The 11,173-nt window shown below is 32.1% G+C and overlaps 1 protein-coding gene across 1 annotated transcript; it reads left to right on the top strand.

The window, feature by feature from the left end:
- The first annotated feature begins 1,549 nt into the window (after window positions 1–1,549).
- LOC134715945 (cilia- and flagella-associated protein 53-like) lies at window positions 1,550–8,508 on the top strand. The gene is made up of 7 exons (XM_063578514.1): window positions 1,550–1,735; window positions 3,534–3,763; window positions 4,306–4,479; window positions 5,082–5,304; window positions 5,525–5,824; window positions 6,147–6,363; window positions 6,870–8,508. Exons 1-7 carry the CDS (start codon window positions 1,667–1,669, stop codon window positions 7,196–7,198), a joined length of 1,542 nt encoding a protein of 513 aa, XP_063434584.1. The 5' UTR covers window positions 1,550–1,666; the 3' UTR covers window positions 7,199–8,508.
- Window positions 8,509–11,173: the final 2,665 nt, after the last annotated feature.

Below are 11,173 nucleotides of genomic sequence, written 5' to 3' on the forward strand. Positions count from 1 at the left end.
ATGATGAACTAGGTCAAAGGCATACTATAGGTATGAACACAAAGGTTACATACTGAAATCATAACATAACATATATACAAGCACTATAAGGCTTAACACTCAAAGTCACTTTGGTGGTGGTACGTAAACACTGGCACACTCCTTAAGGAGTCTAGACGCGGAGATGCTGTTGTTGCAGTACTCGTCCCACAAAGCAAAAAGACGGCCCTGGGTCTGTCTACTCTGTTTGCGCTGGTACCTTTGGAGCTTGCCTTCAGACACTAACTTTAGCTGTAGAGGAATATCGGATGCTTCCTTAAACAGTTCGGTAACCAAGGAATAGAATGGCACTGGTCCTCTGGTGTATACTCTGGTGTTGACACTGTTATACCACCCCTCGACATCATTGTTGGTACGGATGGAGGACATATAAACACACCAGTAGTCAATGTCAAATACACTGTTGCGTATCCACGTCTTGTAGATGTAGTCCATTACCTTCTGGACACCTTTATTCAAACAATAACTATCAACAACATATCTAACAATCAATTATGATTTAATTAAATTATGTTTATTCGTACATAATCTTTAAGAGCTTAATTAAATGATGATTATTCTTTTTGTAATGCATATTTTATATACAAATTATAATATCTATGCAACAATTCTTTAATTTTTGATAATAAATTTATTTTTTAAAAACGAGGTGCCGGATTGTCTTGGTGCCGATTTGTGCGGATACCGAAATGTCCAAAATGGATGCCGAAATGTCTTCGGACTTGGGTGCCGATTTGTCTGGGTGCCGATTTGTCTTGTTACCAATAAGTAGAGAATGCCATTCTGCCCTGTTTTGATTTAAATCCAGTCTAAACAAAAATACCCCTCTATAGAGGGATAATTTTATCCCTCTTTACAGGTACAAAATGTATAATCACCATAGAGAGGGTTTGTTCCCAACCTGTTCAGGGCCGAATAGTCCTATACAAATTATATAAGACTCTGGAGTCAAAATTACAAATTTTATAAGACTCTGGGGTTCAAAATTGATATTAAAAAAATAATATCCGATAAAAACGTTGAATGTTAATGATATGAACCTCCAGAGTCTTATATTATAGGACTACGGGGCCGAACTGGTGAGGGCCCGAAACGTCTCGAAAGCTTCAATTTCAGCAGTCAGCAGTGCCAGGGGGTCAATTTTCAGGAGCCACAGTTGTATTGACAACTATTTTCAAAACATCTATAAAACATGCTCACTTACATAAGTTACTACATACGTTTTTACATTAAAAGGCTGTTTATTTCTAGAAAGTATTCTTTTAGAAAGTTCAAAAGTTCCGCCAAACCTTTCCGGTTTTATTGGAATAGTTAAATTAGGTTTATCAGCCCTGATCTATAAATTAATTTTGTATAATTGTTATTCATGAAATATTTTGCAGCTAATTTTAATGTGAATAAAACATTTATTTCTATGATAATTATTAAATGAAATATTTGCACAAAAGCTTCACATATTGGTATTGACAAGTATTTATGTTATCGGGACTATAAATAGAATATAATTTTTTAGTGTTGTTGGGGACGTCACTTCCTGGAAACGTAAATACTGTGGCCATGATTGTAGACAAACCAGCTCTATAACTTCTAAATTTGTTTCGATAACGTTGCAGATAATCCATTCAAAATGATGATAACAAAACATGTTCGAAGGACTCGTGAATTTACGGGTCCTTCGCCATCGTCAGTTGCAATTGTGAGTATACATTTACGGTATATCAAACAGTACCAATATCACATACAATTTATCTTGCAGTTCTTCAAATTATTTGTTATTGTTCGAGCAGTTTTTCTTACTTGTCTATTACGTTCTCACTGTCAGCAAACAAAACAATATTTTTGTATTCACTAGACTGTTTAGACAGCAGTTTTCGTTAAAGGAGTAGGTCCAGTAAGTGCATAAATATTGGCTGTTTTTGACAATACCATGTAAATACATCGAGTTCTAGCACCATCATTTTAATAACTGAAATCTTCTCAATTCTAGCATTTTGGTTAAATTTTAGACGGTGTCCGTGTAAAACGAAAGTGGACGCATTCATGTTCATTCAAAATATTTAAATGAAGGTTGTATTTGTTGATAATACATAACATATATAAAGGATGAGGATGAACACGGATGCAGCCACTTTCATTTTGACAAAAAACATCTTAACAGTGAGAATTTTCAGCATATTTGGTAGATTTTTCATATTTGAGCTTGAATTAGACCGTTTTTAATTACTAAATTAGTTAAAATCTTTCACTTAAATCAATTGAATCAAATGAAATAGACACTTAAATGTTAAAAAAGTGGTCAACATCTTTCGTCAGATGAACCTGAAATTTGAGACCAAAATCTGTCCTTACCAGACTTACTCTTTTCTATTTAAACATGCAGTACAGCCAAGCCTCCAGACTTTCCAATACAATGAAATCTGTATTAAATACAGTCTACAGTTGCCTTCAGCTGAAATTTGTAGCGGTTATTGGTAAAAATAATCTTAACTATCAACCACGTTCACTTGTGATATAGTTTTTCACATTCCAATCATAAATCGCAAAAAAGAAAAACCACTACTGACCTACCTTTTATTATAATAAAGTGATTGCACAGTGATAATCCCGACCTTCACATTTCCCAAGACAATTTTGAATGGTGTAATCCGCCAGTGTTTTAACTGGAAGTGTTTCCGTAGAGTTCAATTTCAAAAACATTTGTAGAAAGCATGGGAAACTTTATCACATCAATGAAAAGAACATTACAGGTGACGTGTGTCATATTTAAACAAACGATCCTCATAGAAGGAAGATGGCAGATTTGCAATGGAAAACATTTTGGAAAATGTAAATGTCAGGTTTATTACAGTGCAATCACTTAAAAGGTAGGTCAGGAGTGTTTTTTCTTTTGACAATCTATGAATGAAATGTGAAAAACTATATCTCGAGTGAACACGATTGATAGTTTAGATTATTTTTTCTGATAACTGCTACAAATTTCAGCTGACTCTCTATATATATAGCACTCAGACTTACTGCACAACTTTGGAATCTGATACACAATATATCATTCTAACATTATATTCTGAATGCAAAGGCTCATACAGGCAGCAATAGTGTGAGCCATCTTCAGAAATGGTGTTACATAAAATTTATTATGCCAATTTATGGCCATGGAAACACCAGTGTTTTTGGACATATGTCATTAATGAAACCTTTGAATGCATCAAGTTGGCTGTGGAATTTAGGAGGACAGAAATTTGATTTCTTAAATAGTCCATAGCATTTCTGAAAGAGTTTATAAAATTAATCTTGAACACTAAAACAGACTTCTTGACTCTTCATTATCTCATTGGTGGTCTAGCTACATGTATATATATTATAGTGAATTACCTTTACATGAAGGACTTTATAGCATAAATACATGTACATGTACAACCACTTAACAATAACTACATGTAGATATCCATTGCTAACTGTTTAATCATTTTTAACATTTTGATTTTTATTTGCAGATGGCAAGACCTCCAAACAAAAGGCCACCAGAGTATTTAATTTTAGAAAGAAGGAAAAAAGAAGACAAATTAGCATCATACTCAAAGAATATGGAAAATATGGAATTTAATGACATCAAAAATGAATGGGAAAGAACAACAGACAGAAAACTAAAACTTAATGCAACTAGAAGAAGAGTGGAAGGTCTTATCCAGGCTAATCATTTCTCTGTTGAAGACAGAAGAGACAAGTATGTTTGAAACTTTATCATTTAAGACATTGTGTCAACTTTACCATTGAGACATTGCAACACAAAATTACATTATAATATATAATTGTCAATATATTTTGGCATCCCAGTGGTGTCATAAACATCATTTTTAATATATGTATACAAAGTAACAGGGTTCTCATCACTAAGGGGAGTCCATGAGTCATGGGTTCATGAAAATATGTTTGGGCTTACCATTTTCAAATCTTGTGAGCTCAAAGATGCATTTAAATTGTAAAAAAAATGTTAAAATGTTGTATTGATCAATTAAGCACAAAATTTTTATTTTATGAAAAAAGTTTTAAAAATTCAAAATTTATGGTGTCTAATCCTTTCTCTTATTTTGTCACGGAGACTGAAATAATAAATGAAATGCATTCAGTTGTTGAGTTGTTGACCTAACTGCATATATTTTAAACAAAACAAAGTCCATTTATATTTTTTACGAACATAAGATTGCTAGTCACATGTATTTAATTAATCAGTCTTTATTTTAATCACCATCTTTAATTATTTGTCAGACTGAGAAGTTTGTTAAGACAAGAAGAACAAATGTACTTACGAGAAATGGATGCAAAGGAAGAAACTGTGCTTGAAAGACAGGCAAAAATGAGAGAAAGAGCTAAGTTCCTTAAAGACAGAAGAGAAGATGAAAGACTACAATATGTACAGGAGAAATATGACCAACAATTCAGGTATATATAACTTCTTTTGTACATGTTTATTGTTGCATATATTTTAACTGTCAATCAAATAGAAAACTTAGAACTTGAGGAACCTCCTTGGCCAAGTGGTCTGAGTAGTTTCTACTGTTATCACTAGCCAGTCAACACTGAGGTTGTGAGTTGAACCCTGCTTGTGCTAGTTCACTCAACTCCAAATCTTAATTGACTAGTTTTCCTTTTAAAGAGCGGTGGTTTTATCCGAGTACTCCTGCTTCCTACATCAATTAAAAACTAGCAGACACTAAATAGCCTAAATGCAGTGCTTGAAAGTGGTGTTAAAATATCAAAAATCCCCCAAAATCATATGGAAGCACTTGACACTGCTGATTTGCATTTTCTTCTTATACATGTACACTTACCCCAAGCTGTAAGAAAATTACAACAAAGTTCTTACAGATTGATTTTTCGGTGTTAACTTTTTCATGAATAATTTAAAACTTCAAGTTTATTACACTTTTCAAGTTGAAACATGAAACAAAGTTCTAATTGACATGATATTAAAAATTCACTTTTTTTATTCATCTTTTCAACAACCTACAGTTTTTTATTTATAACTGATTTGTTTTATCCAGAGATCAATGTGAAGAGCTTAGATCCACATTATCTAAACGTCAACAGGATGAAGTGTGTGTGGAAAGATTAGAACAACTAAGAGTGAAGGATGAATTAAACCACGCGAAGAGAATTGAGGATGATATGTATGCCAAATTATGGGAAGAAGATAGACTTGCTAAAGCTGCCAGAGAGGAGAGGGATGCTAAGGCAACATACGAAAGAAATCAAGAAGTACTTAAGGTAATGGTTGATGATTATGAATATCATATACATGTAATAAATTTAACCCATGTGCCTTGATTCAATGTGATTATAATTAAGAAAAGTTAGATTGTAGTTGAAAATATAATTAATGGGAGATAACCACAGACAAAATGTTACTTTTTACTTAAAAGGTCACTTTTATCTAGTGGCTGCAGTTAAAGGTCTTAAAACTTATCTACTAATATTTATTTTATAGGTGCTTAGATTACAAATGGCAGCTTTGGAAGAAAAGAAAGAAGAAGAAAAACGTCTCAAACAAGAAGAAAGACAACTTCTTCTTGAGCAAGAAATGTTGCGTAAGATTGAGGAACAGAGAGCATGGGAAGATAAGGTCCGTCAACAGAATGAGACAAGAGATATGTTAGATATGTCTCTACAACTCAAGATGAAAAAGAAGGCTAAGTTAGAGCAAGAACAATTAGCATTTGATTTGAAGATTCTTGAACAGTTATTAGAGGAGTCCAGGAATGAAGCATTGGAACAAATGCAGAAAAAGGTATTTCATTTTACAGATTATGCAGGCTGTAAATAAAATTTTTTATCTTTTTTTTAATTCAAGATAAAATTATCATTTTTAATGAATTATTTTCTCCAGCATTCCATTTTTTTTTTTCGGGCATCAAAAATTTTTGTTGTTTGCTTTTTATCACATTATTGGAATGGCAATTTAACTGATAAGAAAAAGTGTATTAGTTTAAACTTTGCCAATTATATAACCCATAATATAATCAGCAAATGTTTTTTTTATCAGTAAGTCATAAGGAGGAAAATGTCTATTTCACTTAAACTTTCATTATAATTATTTTTAATTAAAACAGAAAGAAATGCGAGAGGAAGATAGAAGATACCGTGAATACCTCCGACAGCTTAAGGAGGAAGAAATGGCAAATGAGATTGAACTAGAAAGATTGATTCATGAGGAGGTAGAAAAGATGTGGCAGAAACGTTTGAACCAGTGGAGGCTTGAAAGAGAGGCTCGTAAAAAGTTATTAGCTGATGTACTGCGGGGACGTGCTATACAGTTACAAGAGAGATGTAAGATAACAATTATATTTACATTTGTAGTAGCTGAATACATATACATGAAGTTATTAAAGTTTCCTAACTGCTCTGTGAACAAGACACTTAGTTTTAATGACTTAGACTTAAAATCCATCTGTGACTTTGTTTAGACCAAATTGAAGCTTTAATGAGAAATTACCCATGACTGTATACAGTGTATAGTGATGTGCATTACATGTAAATATGTATCTAAATAAAAACACACAAAAGATTAGGAAATCAGTCAGTACAACAGCTAAAATTAAGTTTGATTTGAACATTGCATTGATAACAATGATTAAATTGAAATTTTGAGCTTATATCTCAAAGTCTGAACATTCTTGACGAAGATAAACTAAAAAAAAATCTTCAAAATACATTATTTTCTGCAGGGTTCGTTTTTATGCCAAAAGGTTAGATTATTCAGTTTTTTTTGTGATTTTGATGTATCTCTGTAGTATAAATATGGTTTATTAGTAATTATTTGATTTCAATTTCAGTGATGGAAAATGAGAAAAAACAAGCAGTAGCTGAAAGAGAAAAAGTAGAATTATTAAGGACAATCGAAGAAAACAAAAAATATGAATATGAACAAATGGAGAAAAATTGGCACAAAAATCGTCAGTACCAAAATGATTTATCTGGCCAAATAGACTATAATCACAGACTAAAACAACAAGATTTTGAAAGAGATGAAGCGGAATATAGATTGGGAATGCAGGCTGAATATGAATATCAACAGAGACTTAAAACTTGTCTTGATGATCCTGAAGTTGATCGACCACATCCAATGAGACGGGCAATGATGCAACATAGTGCACATCGCTAAAAAGAAGAAATAAAACTGGCTGAATCAAACTTTTTATAACTTTATTTTGAATTAAAACTCAGTATTGAATAAGTCACAAATCTGCTATAAATGAGTTATATGTAAGAACAGACTTCTAATAATGAAATAAATTTGATTTTAGCCATACAGTAGTATTTTTTCTGGTTGAATTAATAGTGGAGTCAAAATTATGATGTTTGTGCATATAAACAAGTATAAAGCTAGAAGTTTCCCCCTAAATAAAAAAATAAAAATAAACGAAAACAAAGTTAACTGATAGAGCAAGTTACTTTAAGCATAAACAAAGTTTAAAGTAATTTTATGATTTGACAAGTGGTTATTGGAGATAATTCTCCATTTCTGGATAAAATGACTATTTATTTTATAATATGTTAAATTGATTGTCTTTTTGATATACATTAAGGTCATTTTGTCAGTATGATAAATTTACAAGATATAATGGGATTTCAATCGCTAAATTTGCATAATTTACTAAGTTATCAGACTTATTTTTTCCAAGTTCAACTGCCAAGACCTTTTTAAATTCTGATAATTTGTCATCCCTCTATTGTGTATTTTGTGGAGAGTTGTCTCATTGGCAATCATACCACATCTTCTTTTTTATATTTATAATTTGTCTGTATTGATTAGGAAAGTTTATGGTGGTATTTTGTAATTCATGCTTGTGATGAACCATAGAGCTCAATTTAGATGTGCATTTCATCTTTTAAAAGATCATAATTATGCATGGTCGTTTATTTGTTATTTAATACATGTTATATATATTTTTTATCTGTGATATTTTCTTAGTACTATAACCAAGCACTACATCAAAACAAGCTTTATATGAAAATAATAATAAAACTCAGTGAATTTTTGCTGCATATTCGATGAATAACTGTTTTCAGCCAAATCTGCCACTAGTAAGGCAATTGCATACTTGAGGATTTCAGAACATGAAAACATACGAAATCTACCTCCAAGGCATTATTAAAAAAAGAAAAAGGCTGTAATGCAATATGAAGGAGATTATTATGGTCTTGCAATTACAAATTATTATGGTCTTGCAATTACATCGTAATTATTTTTACTAAAAAAATATAAATTGTTTTCAGTTATAGAATGATTTGCTTGAAAGTTCACATTTCTTTGTGGGATTTTATTTATATTTGTATGACTTTTGAGATGATGAAGAGAATTGGTTATTAGCACTATCTAACATTGTAAAAAAACTTATGTACATTTATATATAAATATGTATTTAAAATGTACAGAAAACTTACTGTAATATAAATAATCACTTTGAAGTATTTTGGCTTATCATTTATTGACAAATAATTGCTTCTCAGAATATTAATTTTTGTGACAAATGTCATTCTGTGGGTTCATCTGCATTCAGTAAAACCGCTATTTTTGAAAATTGAAAAAACGATTTTTCATCACAATGTGCTTGATTTAATTGGTTGACACAAATTTGCATACTATCCATTAGGATAAAAATTATACTCCAGAAATAATAAAGAATCCACAGTAAATAAAGAGGGATAAGATATCAATGAGACATGATATTAAGACAAACAGACAACTCCATTTGCAATAGAAAAACATCAAAAACACCAACAACAGTTGACATAACTCTACACACAAAACTAAAGATTGATAAATGTATAATACATATGTCAATATGCAGAAATACCTTGATATCTGTTCTAAGGTACACTAATGACCAAATAATTGAGAGATCAATCATTAAAATACCAAGGTGCCTCAACCAAAGGAGTTAAAGAACACCAGAATAAAGCTAGATCAGTCTTAACCTTAATTAGAGGTCAGATAATCATACCAGACATACATGTTCACTTCACAATTATTCCATACACCTAATAATAGTTGTCTTATTATTTGAAGTATATGAAAAAACTTAACATTGACCAATGAACAATGAAAATGACCTTCTAGAAACAGTCTAAAACACAAAAACTATACGTAGATCAATGAACCATTATATGAGGTAAAGGCAAAAGGAACCTGCCAGACAGACTGGTTAACATCACAATCATTCCACCAAATAAAATTTGAATTATTAATGTTCACAGTATCTGTGATATGAAATTTGCTTCAAAAACTTCACCTTGAATACAGATTCATGAAATGAAATGAAAATGAGGTCTGGTTAACCAGTTGGAAGGACAAGTAGATCTTCACAGGTGATATATATACCAAATAAAGTTATACATGTACAACTTCTCACAGTACCAGGTATAGTCACACTTAATTTTTTTTTAGCTTTTTTGTCTCTCCTGCCACAAGAAGTAGCATGCAAGACAGGTATTGCTATCCATGGGGCAGCAGTGTGTACTTTTTGTATAGCGGTGTATAATTCAGAAATTAGAAGACATGAATGCTTCATACCTTTGTATGCAGATTCCTTATGTTGCAAAGATTTGTCTGTCATATAAAACTCCCATTAGAATATTCAAACAAAAATGGTTCATAACTTCATAGTCTATTAAACTACATATAACAGCAATATTATCCTCAATGTATTAATTAAGGACTACTGGTCTTGGAGAAGTTGAGTTTACAAGGCGTCATTTAAGAATTGAATGCTTCTTTTTGTAAATTTATTGGGTGGTAAAAGCATTGACCGAAGTACATTTTGTATGAAGCGCGGAAGCGCTTCGTTCTAAAAATGTACGCACGGTCAACGCTTTTACAACCCTATAAAGTTTCAAAAAGAAGTATTCAATACTTATAATTACATTTTTTTTTAGCTAAAATCATAAAAACACGATTTTTATCCAGTTTTATTTAATTCACCTGTGCACTTTTTTGTGGGACCTCGTGTCATCATGCATGATAAATGTTATTGTCTGATGCAATTGTTTACGGAATAACATGTTAGCCAATCAGAATAACGTATTATAATGAAACTTACATCTAATGTAATTATTTGTGTTTAAAATCCTTTAATTCCTGCAGGAATTGTCAAATCAAACCCATAATTGAGTATGGTCAACTACATATGATGAGAAACAAAACTATCCGGTATCAAGTATTTAAGTCCTAAGAAAGCTCATTTTCATGCAAATGGTTTTAATCATTAATAGAACTGTTTCTAATCCTTTCTAATCAAAGGTTTCATAGCAAAACATAATCATATAAGTCCAATAACTCCAACAACAAGAATGTGTCCATAGTACACAGATGCCCCACTCGCACTATCATTTTCCATGTTCAGTGGACCGTAAAATTTGGCTTTAAAATTAGAAAGATCATAACATAAGGAACATGTGTACAAAGTTTCAAGTTGATTGGACTTCAACTTCATCAAATTTACCTTGACCAAAAACTTTAACCTGAACCTGGACGGATGGACGAACGAACAAACAGACGGAGGCACAGACCAGACCCCTCTACTATCTTAGTTGGGCATAAAAATTGTCAAATCAGTCTGACAGTTTAGAATATTCAACTACGGTACATATGATGATAAACGATCAATCCAAGTATCAGAACTTTCTGTTAAATGGTTCCAGACAACCTGGGTTCACAAGGTGGACGGATGGACGAACGAACAAACAGACGGAGGCACAGACCAGACCCCTCTACTATCTTAGTTGGGCATAAAAATTGTCAAATCAGTCTGACAGTTTAGAATATTCAACTACGGTACATATGATGATAAACGATCAGTCCAAGTATCAGAACTTTCTGTTAAATGGTTCTAGACAACCTGGGTTCACAAGGTGGACGGATGGACGAACGAACAAACAGACGGAGGCACAGACCAGACCCCTCTACTATCTTAGTTGGGCATAAAAATTGTCAAATCAGTCTGACAGTTTAGAATATTCAACTACGGTACATATGATGATAAACGATCAATCCAAGTATCAGAATTTTCTGTTAAATGGTTCCAGACAACCTGGGTTCACAAGGTGGACGGATGGACGAACGAACAAACAGATGGAG

This window comes from Mytilus trossulus, chromosome 4 (assembly GCF_036588685.1).
Source record: "Mytilus trossulus isolate FHL-02 chromosome 4, PNRI_Mtr1.1.1.hap1, whole genome shotgun sequence".
Taxonomy (NCBI): domain Eukaryota; kingdom Metazoa; phylum Mollusca; class Bivalvia; order Mytilida; family Mytilidae; genus Mytilus; species Mytilus trossulus.

Excerpts from the sequence above, each read along its gene's own strand:
- LOC134715945 (XM_063578514.1), top strand. The coding sequence starts at position 1,667 with ATGATGATAACAAAACATGTTCGAAGGACTCGTGAATTTACGGGTCCT. Across the intron at positions 5,305-5,524 it reads GAAATCAAGAAGTACTTAAG|GTGCTTAGATTACAAATGGC; the intron begins GTAATGGTTGAT and ends TTTATTTTATAG. Across the intron at positions 5,825-6,146 it reads TGGAACAAATGCAGAAAAAG|AAAGAAATGCGAGAGGAAGA; the intron begins GTATTTCATTTT and ends TAATTAAAACAG.